This window comes from Anguilla rostrata, chromosome 2 (genome assembly GCF_018555375.3).
Source record: "Anguilla rostrata isolate EN2019 chromosome 2, ASM1855537v3, whole genome shotgun sequence".
NCBI classification, from domain to species: Eukaryota; Metazoa; Chordata; class Actinopteri; order Anguilliformes; family Anguillidae; genus Anguilla; species Anguilla rostrata.
In genome coordinates, this window is record NC_057934.1 from 59,048,071 (window position 1) to 59,063,703 (window position 15,633).

A 15,633-nucleotide genomic window follows, 5' to 3' on the forward strand; every position below is an offset into this window, starting at 1 on the left:
CGCCTCCTGTTCTAGGATTGTAGCGGTGCGTTCTATCTCGTACAGTCCACCTTAAGCGCACAATGTGAGCAACGCAGGCGTACAGCAAGGCTTCCGCTTCATTCCCAGCCGGGCTCGGACCGGATCGGAGCAGTAGCGTCACTTCAGAGACGACAAGACTGAGGCACTCGGCCAAACCCGACCGAACCCACCCATCAGCATGTCTGAACCGAGGTACCGTGACTGGATTTTGGAGACCATCGACTCACTGCGATCGAGAAAAGCCAGACCAGACCTTGAAAGAATTTGTCGAATGGTCCGGAGACGGCACGGGTCAGACCCAGATCGAACCCGTTCGGAACTGGAAAAACTGATCCAAGAGCAAACAGTGTTGAAAGTTAGCTACAAAGGCTCAATCTCCTATCGAAACGCGGCAAAGGTGCAGAGAAAGAGCCGAAAAAAGACTGAACAGACGACCGGCAGTGGCGGAGCTGTGGGGGAACAAACCAAATACGCCAAATCCAAGAACAGCGACAGTGCGCACAGTCCCACGGAGACGAAGGAGACCGGGGGCAAAGACTCGGGTCTGATTGAGACAAAACACTACAGTGACCCCAAGCCTAAAACAACGACCATCGCCGCCGAGAAAACCGAAGCGGTTCTGGTCCCGGCTAGCGGAAACTGTCTCAGCTGTGGCGCAGCGGTTTGCAAGAGTCAAGCTCGTTGTTCAGCCGGGAGCGGCGGCGTGAAAGCAAGTGCACAGAAAGACAAGAAACTGCCGCAGACGGAGAGCAAGAGTGTTTTGACCGGTCGAGATACAATAACCAGCGATGATACAGAAACTGGTACTCCCAGTAAGACCAGGGGGTCTCGAGGAGTGGAAGCGGGCTTATCCGGGCACGAGGGTAGTAATGACAAGGAAAAGAAAACTTGCACGAGCGCTAGTGCCAGCAACAGCCACCCTCCCGGACACAAGCAGCAAGCGTCGCTCAAACACAAACTCGGTGTCGGGGCGAAGGCAGGGAGTCGCGGCGGGTCTGACCCCGCGAGTCCGGATCTGGGCGACCAGCTGGTGGCTTCTGTTCGAAGCCTGGTCGAGAAGAGTCGGGGAGCCGCCGCAGCCCGGGGCCCCACGCCATTAGGCTTGAAGGAGATACTAGGTTTCCTGAGCTCACAGGAGCGCCTATCGCAAGAGAAGCTCACCCGCAGCAAAGTCAAAGTGGTGCTCGAAAGAGAGGTGGCGAGGGGTCGGCTACGAAGGACCAGGTTTGGGAACATCACTCTCCCTGTTCGGGGAGTGGGAGCGGCGAAACCGTCCGCGCGACTACTAAAGAGCGCACTGCAGGATAGACACATGGCGAAAAAGGTAGCAAGCCCTATGCTTACTTAACATTTACAACACGTCCTGAACACCGCACGGTGTTACACTGTCTAGTTTAAAAATGTATTTTCAAAAATACAAGAGCCGAAAGGCACCATTGGAAGCAGTTCTTTTTTTTCTCTAACGAAGCGAAATCACATGCAAACTATTTTTGAGAGCATTTTTTTTTTTGCCTGACCCACATTTACCACGATTTAAATGTGTACTTCTGTCGTTGGAATGTGTCTCTGTTTGTATTATCTGCATTTATTAAGCAGCGCAGGTCAGTTTACACGTTGTTTGTCATTGTCTTATGTTTAAATATGCAAATGTCTGCCTCTTCTCCCCTAGCGCGACAGCACAGCGTCGGAGTACAAAGGTGCGGGTTTAGCTTCTTGTTCAGCAGCGGCTTGCTCGTGTCCGCCCCGCTTTTTGTTTTACACACGCACGCACTCTCTGCTGCGAAGCATAAACAGCTATCGCAATTTCTTTCTGTATTTTTTAACGGTCGTCGAGTTGACGTTGTTGATTTAGTGAAAAGTTCTGCCGAATGTGCGTGCACGCACTGTCTGGAAGGCAGACGCGCTCAGAAGTGGAATGAAGTGCGTGTGTCGGTTATGAACAGCGCAGTTGCCCATTCGAGCCGACGCTCTGTGCGGCACTTCGGTCATGCGAGGTAAAAGCAGCGCGATGGCGGAAATTCAGCCTGCGCCGAAGCAAACCTAGCCCCAGATTTTCGCTAAGCTTCTTAATTCTGTGCGACTCAATCTCCAATCTTTATGCCTCGATACGTGTTTAATTGGTTTTGATAGGAGAAATACATTCTTTTTCGGCGGGCTGTCGTGAGCTATTGAGAGAACGTTTTTCCACTGTCACGAAATCATGCTAACTAATTTGACACGAATCACATTGATCAATGAGGACGGAATTATAACAGTGCCAAAACAGACGCCTGTTACACAGTTGAATATCGTGTTACATCAGAGAAAATCACTCCCATTGCTGCATTTTGACGAACCAGTGGATCTTTTTTAAAGTTTAAAGCGCACCACGTCACATGTTGAATATTTCGAGCTGGTTACGTCGCGTTTAGTACGGTCTCCGGGGACAACGGTGTACGGGCGGTGGAAAACCGTTTTTTATTAGAGCGGAAAAACGGAAGTTTCTCTCGCTCTCTCGTCTGGGTCATTTCTGTGTGCCCAAAATGGCTGGATTTTTATGAGCTTTTTAGCACAAAAACACAATGGTGAAGTAATGGAGGAATCTGATATTTGCAAGATTGTGCCCTTGAACCCTTTTCCCTCCTTCAGGTTGAGGTGAAAAAGGTAGCCACGGAAACGGAATGTGTTACAGAAGAGAGGGTGGCAAAGACTCGAGATGGGAGTGTCGGCACCCCAGGCTCACCTGGCACTCCGGACAAGGGGGCCGCTGAGTGTCTTGTCCCAAAGAGGGAGGCAGGAGTGCAGGGCGTTGCCAGGGGCAACTCATCTCAGACCCTCTCCTGCCCTGACCCCGACCCCATCTCCATGGATCAGCCACAGGCCACACCCCTCCTGGGCTCCAGCGTCAGCGCTGACATCACAGACCTTCCCTGCAGTGCCCTGGGGAACCTCCATCCAATCTCCTCCTCCGATCGCATGTGTCCCTCCGGCTGCTTCGAGGATATGCAGACCGAGCTGCAGGGAGACACAGGTACTGTGTGTGTGCGCGTGCGTGCGTGCGCATGCGTGTGTGTGTGTGCGAGTGTGTGAGTGTGTGTGTGTGCGAGTGTGTGTGCGTGTGCGTGCATGCGTGTGTGAGTGTGTGTGTGTGTGTGCGAGTGTGTGTGCGCGTGCGTGCGTGTGTATGCGTGCGTATGTGTGTGTGTTTGCAGGCGTTGTGTGTGTGTGCTCATCTGCGCACGCATGTGTGGGTGTGTGTGTGTGTGTTTGCACGCGTTGTGTGTGCATGCTTGTGTGTGTAGGTGGAGGGGCATGTGTGTGCACGCTTATGTGTGTGTGTGTGGGGGGGTGTGTGCATGTGCGTGTGTGTGTGCGCGTGTCTGTTTACAGGTTAGATGGACACGAACACTGTCTACAGGTTAGATATGCTGTGTTTGTGTGTGTCTCTCTGCAGATTAGTTACACTGTGTGTGACTCTACAGGTTAGATGTACACAAACTGTGTGTGTGTGTGTGCCTGTCTGTCTGTCAGTAGGTTAGGTATAGCGTGTGTGTATTTGTACCGTGTACATTGGATAGTGATTGAAACCGTGGTGCTAGCCTACAGGGCAGCGAATGGAACACCTCCATTATACCTCCTGTCCATCATCAAACCCTTCGCCCTGGCCAGATCTCCCCATTCTCTCCATTCAACCCCTAGTCAAAATGGCTGTCTGTACTGGCCGCATGGTGATGGAACAGACTCCCCAAAGTGGTCAGGATGGCAGAATCGTTGTCCTATCTTCTGACAGACTGAAGACCCACCTCTTCAGATTGCATCTTGGTCCTCTCCCATCCCCACCCCATAGCACTTCCTCCTTTTATACTAATTTAGTTTTTATTTTTACGGTTATGTTGTTTGTGTTTTTTTTTTGTGTCATAGCGCTTGTTTTGGATATATTCTGTTGTGTATGTAAAATGTGTGCTTTGGTTTCTGGCTAGCATAGTTCACTTGACCTGGTGCTTCACTCACCACATATTCACTCACTGGTTTGGGAGTGCTGTCAGCCAGGTCTGACACAATTGCATGTAGACATCAGGTGAACGCACTAGTTTTTCCTGCATTGTGAGGTACTCTGGTTAAGAGCAACACGTAATGTGGTTGGTAATGTGCACTTGCGTGTTTTTCTGCTTTAGGTAATATGCACTTGCATGTTTTTCTGCAGTTGTTCATGTGTACTAACATGTTACTGCAGTAGGTAATGTGCTCTAACATGTTACTGCAGTTTGTAATGTGCACTAGCATGTTACTGCAGTATGTAATGTGCACTAGCATGTTACTGCAGTAGGTAATGTGCACTAGCATGTTACTGCAGTATGTAATGTGCACTAGCATGTTACTGCAGTAGGTAATGTGCACTAGCATGTTACTGCAGTATGTAATGTGCACTTGTGTGTTACTGCAGTAGGTAATGTGCACTTGTGTGTTACTGCAGTAGGTAATGTGCACTAGCATGTTACTGCAGTAGGTAATGTGCACTAGCATGTTACTGCAGTATGGTAATGTGCACTTGTGTGTTACTGCAGTAGGTAATGTGCACTAGCTGTTACTGCAGTAGGTAATGTGCACTTGTGTGTTACTGCAGTAGGTAATGTGCACGTGTTACGCAGTAGTAGTGCACTAGCATGTTACTGCAGTTGGTAATGTGCACTTGTGTGTTACTGCAGTAGGTAATGTGCACTAGCCTGTTACTGCAGTAGGTAATGTGCACTAGCATGTTACTGCAGTAGGTAATGTGCACTAGCGTGTTACTGCAGTAGGTATTGTGCACTTGTGTGTTACTGCAGTAGGTAATGTGCACTAGCATGTTACTGCAGTAGGTAATGTGCACTTGTGTGTTACCACAGTATGTAATGTGCACTAGCATGTTGCTGCAGTAGGTAATGTGCACTTGTGTGTTACCACAGTATGTAATTTGCACTAGCATGTTACTGCAGTTGGTAGTGTGTATCTGAGCAGAACATGTGTGTGTTAGTGCAATCCCTGTCTTCAGTGTCTTCTATTTCATGGGAATCACAGTGTGGAGCAGTTAATAAAGAAGTACTAATCTTTTAACCTCCAGATGGGGCCTCCCCTGCCTCCCAAACTGCAGTAGTGCACTTTACCTGACAGAACCTGGCAGCTTGTTCACCCAGATGAGGGAGGGAAGGCACATAATTGCATTTTTATGCTTAATTTTTTAGGAGTCTTTTGCAGACTAACATTGCTAAATCGCCAGTCCGTTTTCTGCTGGTTCCCATTGGACGCAGAATCATTCTAGCAGGCTATTCAACCTGTGGAAAACGCACAAACTAGCTGATTAATGAACTAGGCCCAAGGCTGTAAGATGGTGCAAGGCTTTGTAGGGAGGTGGGCCTGGAAGCTTCTCTGGAGAGGTCCTTACAGGTCAGACTAGCAGGCCGTCCGATTTGGGAAGGAAGGTAGGCCAATCGGACCGTGACCATTCTGGGTTGGAGCTGCGGAAGGAAGTGGCAAGTGAGGGAGGTTTTACAACCATCCCACCTCACCTCAATGGCTAGACACTGACAGACTTTAGCCAGCGAAAAGAATTTTCTGTCCGTAGTTACGTCGTGCGATTTGTTGATTGATCAGTCAGTGACAGAACGCGTGTTGGCTGCAGCCTTTTCGGGTTTCCTGCACGGCATGATCGCGAATGCAGCAGTCTTAACGGATTGCATTTTACAGGGCGCTTTTCCACAAGCTTGCCTCAGCCGCTGCGCATGTGTAACGCCCACTTCACCTACCCTTTCTTTATCCAGAAATGCCGCCGTCGAGGTCAGAATGTCTTTTAGACGGGGGACCTAACGTGAGACGCAAAGTTCCACACAGCCGCAGAAATGACCCTGAACGTCCGGTGATGGGGCAGCTGCTTACACAGCAGTTAGCAGGGTTTAGAAGCAGGGGCGCTCTTCAAGGCACCGTGTCATGATTTTAAGATCGACAGTTGGGCCGAGCGCGCTCAGTTAGAATGTTTCGTAGATTGTACATGATGCAGAGTGGCTTAGCGGTGTCTTTCTGTCCTACGCCAGTCAGCATGTTAGAACCCCTGAGAGATTGTCATGGCGATAAAGAAGTAATTTGTGCCATAGCTCGTCCCCTTTCTTCCATTGCCCCATTTGCTTCTGAGTCATCTCTAGGAGTTCTCTCTCTCTCTCTTTCTCTCTCTCTCTCCCTCTCAAGTAGGGGTGTCAGACTGCAGTCCTGGGGGGCGTGGTCTGCTGGTCTCTGGTGTTTTTTTCAAGTGTTTCACTTAAGTCATCGATTGGCAAAGGAGTGAACACACATTGTTTCCAAGGCCTAAATTGGTTGCTGATTTGAAAGGAAACCACAAAAACCTGCAGCAACTGTGGCCTTCTAGGGTATGAGCTTGCCATCTCGGTTCCAATGGTCTCGAGCAGGAATGCTCACATCTGGCCCTGGAGGCTAGTAGTGGTGCTGGTTTCAATTCCTCCCCTCTAATCAGGACTAAACTTTAAACCTGGGACACCAGGTGAGTTCAATCTCTGGCCAATCAGTGGCATTGATAAATAAATTAACTTTTGGGTGTAGAAACGAATACCTGCAGTACATGTGGCCCCAGGGGCCATATTTGAGTATCCCTGGTCCCTAGAGTATCTGGAAAAGAAAGCTTGTAAGAAGTCTTTCTTTCAATCTGTTTGGTTGAACTAAGTTTAGGCAGACTTTATTTATAGGTTAGTCGTTCAATTTGCTCAAAATGGTCTCAAATTTGAGCCCCACCTACACAAATATCACAATTTGTCATAAAAAAGTAAATGAGCATCGGATTATTGAGCATATGCCAACTTTGGACTCATCTCACATTTGGCGGTCAACCTAGCCAGGCCTATCCAGTCACCCTGAACCTGGTTCTTGAGAGAGCTCTGAGGTTCCCACAGTGAACCTGGTTCTTGAGAGAGCTCCGAGGTTCCCACAGTGAACCTGGTTCTTGAGAGAGCTCCGAGGTTCCCACAGTGAACCTGGTTCTTGAGAGAGCTCCGAGGTTCCCACAGTGAACGCTGTTCTCTTCCAACCGTTCACTGAAAAGACGACGTTCTAGCCGCCGAAATTTATCAGACGTGTCGACCGCTGCAGCGGCGGTGAAATTCGGTGTCGGTTTGCGCTTTAAGTAAGACGAAGGGCGGCTGCGGAGCGGAACGACGCGGGAGCGGCGGCGGCTAGCGGTCCTAACCAGGTTAGCCCGCAGCGTTGGCTTTGTTCTCGCGGAGCCGGCCACGCCGCCGGTGACCAGCTCCGCACTGTGAGCCCAGAGCGCATTTATTTCCATTCTGAGTAACTGAGATTAATGCAGCGCGCCGAGAACAGCGTCCGTATGCGAAGGAAAATCCACGCGGCGCGGTAACAATTGAACAGAGCCGGCCAAGTGTGTCCGTGCTTGTTGGGAAGGATGAAGCCTAATTGTCGCTTTTTGCTGTGGTTTGTGTAAGTGCATACCTGTGCGTGCACGCCTGTCTCTGTTTACGCGTGCGTGCATGTGTGTGTGCAAGTGCGTGCGAGTGTGTGTGCGTGCGAGTGTGTTTGTTTTTTGTTTGTTTTTTTTGCGTAAACACAATCATCACCACCATGCTGCATATTGGCTTTCTTTTGAACTTTCAAAAACATCCAATTTTCAGAGGGCATATGAAAAGGTTTTGGGAACAGCATAACACTCTTGTCTTTCGGGGTGTTGAAAAGAGAGCCAATCAGCAGCAAGGCCTTGCAGATTCCATTTGATGGACAAAACTGTATGACCACGCTGCTGATTGGCTGTCTTGTCAACACCCAATCGATAACATTGGTGACATTTTTTTGCCCGGAGGCATTTCACATGCTATTTGAAAGTAGCGTCTTTGCTTCCACATCAGGTAGGCTATAATTACAGAAAAAAAGATGAAAAGCAAGACAGTTATTGTATTCGATAATTATCATATATATATGATATATCCCCCAGCCCTACCATAAACGAGTAGGGTCTCACTCAGGTGTTTTTACCTGTAAATAAGCCAGTAGGGTCTCACCCAGGTGAGTTTACCTGTACATAAGCCAGTAGGGTCACATACAGGTGAGTTTACCTGTCCATAAGCCAGTAGGGTCTCACCCAGGTGAGTTTACCTGTACATAAGCCAGTAGGGTCACATACAGGTGAGTTTACCTGTCCATAAGCCAGTGGGGTCTCACCCAGGTGAGTTTACCTGTCCATAAGCCAGTAGGGTCTCACCCAGGTGAGTTTACCTGTGCATAAGCCAGTAGGGTCACATACAGGTGAGTTTACCTGTCCATAAGCCAGTAGGGTCTTTTCCAGGCTGAATTTGCCCACGCTGACAGGGCAGGATTTTCCCGCCCTTTCAAGGTGAGCCGGAGGTCGGGGTGCAGCCGCGAGCCGTTTGTCCGTCCGCTCAGCGAGAGACAGCGAAAGGAGCTGAGGAGGTGACAGCGGAGGAGAGCGCCCTCACCCCGGACCAGCTGGTCTCGGACTCACAGGTGACCCCTGACCTCTGACCCCGCGGGCACACCCGAGTGCCCTGCTTCAGAATTCCACCACCCCTCTGTGCCTTTTGTCTCAACTAAAAATGCAATTTCCCTCTCTCTCCTTCCTTCCCCATGTTTTCCATTGTCTCTGGCCCGTTTTCTTTTCTCCCTCTTCCGATTGGACGGATTCAGAATCAGGTGATGGCTGTGGGAGAGGGCGGGAACCTCACCTCCTCCGTTCCTGCTGAAAGCTGTAAGTTTAGCATCAGTCAGTCTTCGTTGCTATATTGTGTGTGTGTGTGTTGTGTTAACACAGTGTCTGTGTGTTTTCAGTATTTCAGGGTGTACAGTAACCACTTTTGCATGTGTGCATGCTGATTGGTGTGTGTTCATGTAAGTGCTTTAACGGTGTGTGGTTTTCTCCCTCCCTCCCTCTCTCCCTCTCTCTCTCTCAGGTTCAGGGTACAAGATGGAGGTGGACGAGGCATCCTGCCTGCTAACGCCCACGGCCTCCCCACAGGACTCAAGGGGGATGGAGGAACGAGAGATGAACGGAGGAGTGTAAGGGCCCCAAAGTTCCTCCCTTTGCTTTTTGAATCGTAGCGTAGCGACTGGGCGCACCTTTTATTTTCTTTCAGACAGCTGTGATATCCGGCAGACACATCGTGCCTCATTCACAATACTGTTCTTCAATTATTCTTACTTGCGTTTAAAAAAATATTCTTGCTATAAACTAAAATTGGATTCATGACACGTGCAGACCTTCGTTTTTGTGCCTTACCCAAGGTGTATGAGATGATGAATTCTGACTCTTTGGAAATTTTATGCGCAATCCAGTTCATGTGATTAGCATAAGGAAACAGCCATGAACAAATACAGATAGGAAAAAAAAAATGGTGAAGTGAATGCCAAAATGTTCTTGGAACATTGGAACGTTCTTACACACAGTTTACGAGCGAGTGTGATCGTACACGTGGTTCGTGAATGAGGCCCACTGAGTGGTCAGGGTGGCTCAAGGGTGGCTGGCTCCCTATTTCTGCTAGTGTCCTCCTCCTGCTACCCCTGACTCCCTGCGGTTATGTTCCTCTTTCTTCCTTCCTCTTTTTCACACTCCCAACCCCACCCCATGCTTTCTGTGCTCTCTCTCTCTCTCTCTCTCTCCCTCTCCCCCCCTCTCTCTCTCCCCCTCTCTCTGTCTCTCTCTCTCCCCCTCTCTCTCTCTCTCTCTCATCTTGGCTCTCGTTCTCCCCCTGCAGTTTTGTCAAGGCGGAGAGGGACGGGCAGAACCCGGTGGAGTGGAGCGTGGCCGACGTGGTGAGCTACTTCACCGAGGCGGGGTTCCCGGAGCAGGCCTCCGCCTTCAGAACGCAGGTCCGTCTGCAGTTACCGCCCGCGGCCACCGGGGCGCAGCACCGCTGCACAGCGCTCCGTTTTCTCTCGCCTCTGCTGGGGCACGAACGTTCTCTCTCTAACCACTTCCCCTCGGTGTCATAGGAACTGCCTGCGCACTTCTCTGCTTCGACCAGTTTGCTGCTTGGTTACGTGATTAGTCCACTGGCTTTGTTCTTTGTGAAATGTCAAAACTTAAGATTACTCCTGAGTACTCCAGAAATACTGCTGTTTTTTTTGTAAATGCACTGTTGTACGTGGTTTCTGACTAATTGGAGTCAGACAAATGAAGCTGCCTTCAATTTTTTTCTGCAGTGTCATTTGTTACTTGCCACAGTGCTTCATCATTTCAATAAGCGAATATTATTTGTATATAATCATAAAATTATTATGGGGCCAAGCAGCAAGGCTACTGCAACCATATTGTTTTTTTATTATTATTATTATTCCCTGCAATGAGATAAAACCATAAATCGTAGCACTTTGAAACTTAGCAGGTATGTTCCTATGCCCCCTCACCACCCAGGTTATCGCAGTGACCCCTAGCGGCCTAATGGTGGCGCTGTAATGCTACCCACTACGTTATGTGTCGTGCCATTTTGCCTCGTTAAGAAAGGAAGAGCAGATGTCAGGGCGGAAAGCAGCTGACACATGGCCCTCAGGGAACTGGGTTCCCCTTGCACTACTAGAGGACAGGCCACGAGACGGTGGCGTCCCCGCGCTACTCATTAAAGAGAGTAAATGAGTGGCCAGGGTAGGGGTGCCTGCAGTACACCCACATAGTTTCATGATGCGTTTTTAAAGGGAAACCAAAACCATAATTCCCCTGACATTGTGTGTCATTGGAAGGATTCTAAAAATAAAAATAAAAAAAATTAGATTATGATTGTTGCTGAAGTTGTGTTTTTGTGTTTTTGTTGATCGCAGTGGTGTAGCGGACACACACACACACACACACACGGCAGGTACGAGACTGTTGTGGCTGCCCGGTTTTTGCCATGTGCTCTTGCCGCTGTCGCGTTGACAGTGTGGACAGTTTGCTGTAAGTGGAACGTTGAAACGTCTCTGGGGATGGCTTTCACATTGAGCAGTTCCTCGCCTTTAAAGCCGAAAGGGTGGCTAGCAGCCACCGCTAGCCGGCGGACGCCAGCCGTTCTGCCGACCGAGGGGTGCGCGAGGCCCTCGGAAGCCTCCGAATACACGTACTGCCCTCCCAAGATTTCAAGGGTGTTTTTAGTAGCCAACGTGGGTCCAAGTCAGGGATTCTAAACGCTCTAGCCACACTGTTCATTACATGAAGTCTCCCGATTACTTGGCTTGCTGCTATATCGGATGTCTGTTGTTCTCTCTTCAATTCACTCATGGCGTGTGACCCCCTCTGGTAATAATTGTATTGTATTGTATTAATTGTAGACCATAATAGTGATTATAAGTGATGAATTGTCCAGTAAATAAGCTAGCGGCCTACTTGAAAATAATGAATTGGTCATTTAAAGAGCAATAGTCATGAAGATGCTGATGTGTGATTGCTATTGCACTCACACCTCCACCTATCAGCTGCATGAATAGGTTCCTGAGAGAAGGATGAAACTTCAAAATTGTGCATTCTTGTATTTAAAAATGTTCTCAGACATATGAGATTATTAATAAATATAGATTGAAAAAATAATCCCATTGGGTGCTCAGATTTACTGTTATTAGTGCTTGGTTTCATATACCTTTTTTCTTGGTAGTCATTTGGCCCCAGATGAACAATGAAATAACTGAACATTCTGGTCTCTGTCTCTCATGTGCAAATGTAGAATATCTGTAGAATGCAAACCTTCCGTCCTATAAGCCCTCCTCTTCCTGTCTCCAACAGGAAATAGATGGAAAGTCCCTGCTCTTGATGCAGCGCAATGACGTGCTGACTGGTCTTTCGATCCGGCTGGGCCCCGCCCTCAAAATCTACGAGCGTCACGTGAAGGTGCTGCAGAGGACCCACTTCCAGGACGACGGGGCTTTCTGCTGAGTGACAGCTCCCACTGCGCTGAAGAGCCACGCCTCCTCATCACGCCATACGGAGGAGTTTACCAGCAGCATACCTGTGCACACACACACACACCTACGCATACACATACACACACACACACACACCTACGCATACACATACACACACACACACACACACACCTGCACACACACACACCTGCACACACAGACACACACACACACACACCTGCCACACAACACACACACAAACACCTGTACACACACACACCTACACCTACACACACACACACACCTACACATACACACACCTGTGCACACACACACACACACACACACACACACATACACACACCTGTACACACACACACCTACACACACACACACCTACACATACACATACACACACCTGTACACACACACACCTACACACACACACACACACACACACACATACCTACACATACACACACCTGTACACACACACACACCTACAGATACACACACCTGTACACACACACACACACACACACCTGCACATACGCACTCATACCCGCACACACACACACTGTCACACACAAACACACTCACACACGCATACACACTCACACACGCTCACACGTACACAGACGCAAATAACGAAATGTACATAGAGACACACATGTACACCAAATACATATATACTCGTGTATGTGACAGACAAGCGCACTTTCGCACACACACACACACACACACACACAGTACCTTGGTCTCTCAGCTCCAGCGCCTGTCTTGGCCCATCTAAGAGAACAGGACCCCCCAGTCTTGTGGGAAGGTGATGTGCCTGTGTGTTCTGCTATGGCAGTAAGTGTCCTCTCTCCCACCCTGTTCCAGCCCAGCATCACTGACGCAGAGACACTCAAAAACATGACTTAACTCGTCTGAAATTCTTTTCTGGAACAACCCAATTTTTAAACCGAGGACTTTAAAAGAAAATAATAATAAATTGTGGTAAATGGACGTGAAGGGAGGGGGGTTCTAAAATGCGTATCAAAAGAAAACAAAATCAAACCGAAAAAAAACTCCACCCAGCTATGGTTGTTTAAAATCATCCATCTGTCCATTTGCCAAGTTGATTTGTTAGTTTTAAACTCATTGTGAATGTTGCTTTTCTTGTGCAACCTTATTTTTGGATGTCTTTGAGGGTCATGAAAGATGAGTAATGGATGCAGTACCAGCTCTGTCCACCAGGGGTCCCTCTGTTACCTCCAGCAGGGACACTCTGCATTCTCCCATTTCAGTGATGCCCATGGCTACAAATAGACTACCTTAAATTCAGGTCAACTTTATGGCTCCCAAGTACTCATTATTACTCAAGTCTTTTGGCCTGGCTGTCATTTTTAGGCTTGTCATTTTAATGCTTATGTCTGGCAACACAGGTGCTTCAGGTGTGCTTCTAAGCCTTGTCTCTTTTTAAAAATATTTTTAGCTGCTAAAATTTGGTCAGGTTGTATTATGTGATTGACACCACAATGCAATTCTTTTTATTTTTATTTTTTCTTTTTTTTAAAAAACTATTTTGGTGTTTTTACAGACATACTCTTGGCTGGAAAGTACTATTTTTAATCAATTCAAAATTTCACTCATTAATTTATTTCACATACACACTCTGGCTTTTTCTCCGGAATTTCCCCTGAAGTTGAAAGTTTGAGGACCAGTGTTTAATTTGTAGGGGGCATGTTGTGTACAACACCAGCACACAGACTTGTTATACAAGGCTGTAAGGGGTGGTGGGGAGGGGGAAGTAGATGAGCTGAAGGTCTTGTTTTTGTTTAAATACTTTGCCTCCAAAACATATTTGTTGTTGATGACCCCCCTCCCTCCCCGTTTCCCGTATTTTGTATTTGGGGAGGGACCAGCGCCCGTTTGACCACATCTCTTCGGCTTCGTGAAGCTGAAGCCACATTCCTGCTTTTAAAGTTGCCATCAAGCAATATTCCATCACTCTGCTCATCCCGGTCCAGTGTGTCCGTGTGGATTCTCAGAGCTCATGTTCCGTAAAGCTGGCTCCAGCATCTCAAGCTGGTGATGGTGTTGAGCAAGATGGCTGTTTGGAATCCAATGTGAACGTATTTGTCAGCAGAAAATTAGTCATTCTTTGTGTAGGTAATGTTTTTTTTTTTTTTTTTTTAAAGAAGGAAAAGAAAACTAAAGAAAATGTCATTCAAATAGTTCCTCCTGTTATTGAGAGTTTTTTCCTTGTGCTGTAAGGTGCAGCTTATCTACGGAAGGTTGGAAACCCCAGAAGAGATGCAAAGAGTTTTTAGAAGTCGCTGAGAACATTAAGAATTGTGCTGTCGTCACATGGTTCAATACAGATTTTGTTCGTCTGTGAATTGTTGCCCAAATTCTGTGTTTTCAGGATTTTAATAGATAAGATGCACTTTAGTGACTGAAGGGCGTATGAGTGAAAACATTTTTTATGGCATTCTTTTTTACGGTTATTTTATTCAGAGGAATCCCTCCACAACCTGTTATATGAATATGACGACTTGCTGTGTGGGAAAATGTGCAGGCCTGTGCAATATCGCTGCCTGCCCCAGGGTTTCTTTGTGTGTGTCCTGCACCAAATTAAACTGAGTGCGGAATATGAATTTATTCAGCCTTTTTTTAATTATTGTTATTGTTGTTGTTATTATTTCTTGAAGAGAAATGTACACCATTATTGCTTGGTTTCCTGTTTCATTCTGTTTTATTTTTTTTTGGTTTTTTTTTTTTTTGTAAAGGAATAAAAAGAGCTTTTGAATAAAAATATGAAAGAAAACAAATTTGATACTCATTGCTTGCATGTTAGGCAAACTTAAAGGTATGTCTTATTTCTGCACAGGCAACACTGTTGCCAACATAGCATAGATCTAGCGACTCTCCAGACCTCCCGAGAAGTATTTATTTCCAAAAAAAATGAGCAGCAGTGCCTATTTCACTTGTGGACATTGGCACCTTACCACACTAGGCCTGGTAGCTGTGCCTATGCAGTACATGGTTGTTGCTATCCGTAGCCTTTGACCTAAAATTGCCTTGTTCTTAACCGTGGGAGTTTCGGATGAAGGCCTGTCTCGGGTCGCAGTTTATTTACCGAAGTTGCGCAAATGATGCACCGTGTCAGAGAGGGCAGCAGTGGTGGCCGTGCACAGGAGCCAAACCCATCACTTCCTGGGAGACGAGCCCGTTTCTCTACCCGCTGTGCTGCACCGCCGTGAAGGAATCTTCACATTCACATCTTGGGGGGGGGGGGGGTTTATTTGCTGTGAATTCATACAGCTGGATACATACTGAATACATTCAGACGGAAGTATCTTGCTTGCTTTGCTTGCCCGAGGGTACAAACAACAGGTGGCACTTGGCAAGGGTCCGCGCTGGAGTTGTCCGTCACTTGAGTTCACTTCACTGAGCGTGATATACCTTGCTGGTTTTTCACTGTAACTGACGGTATGTTGTCAGTACGTCTCTGAATGCATGCTGAAAATGGCTGCCATATGGATCTTCAGGGTGGATGGGACCTGCCATGAGTTCAGCAGTGATTGGAGCTCATGCCGCCATTTTATCGAGGGGTTACTAATGAGGTACCTAGGTCTCATTTGTCCTGTGCACCAGGTAGACGCTTGGCTGGAGTTCAAAACCTCAGGTTTTGATCACAGAACTGCATTAGCACTAATGGACAGATGGACAGATCATAAATGGATCTTCATGTGTGAAAAATGTGTTTTTGTT

At 47.6% G+C, this 15,633-nt stretch overlaps 1 protein-coding gene across 1 annotated transcript; it reads left to right on the forward strand.

Annotated features, from left to right (window-relative positions):
* The first annotated feature begins 15 nt into the window (after positions 1-15).
* LOC135248654 (atherin-like) lies at positions 16-14,594 on the forward strand. Its single transcript, XM_064323477.1, has 7 exons — positions 16-1,345; positions 2,650-3,031; positions 8,387-8,517; positions 8,698-8,758; positions 8,961-9,066; positions 9,762-9,876; positions 11,756-14,594. Exons 1-7 carry the CDS (start codon positions 200-202, stop codon positions 11,903-11,905), a joined length of 2,091 nt encoding a protein of 696 aa, XP_064179547.1. The 5' UTR covers positions 16-199; the 3' UTR covers positions 11,906-14,594.
* The last annotated feature ends 1,039 nt before the right edge of the window (positions 14,595-15,633 follow it).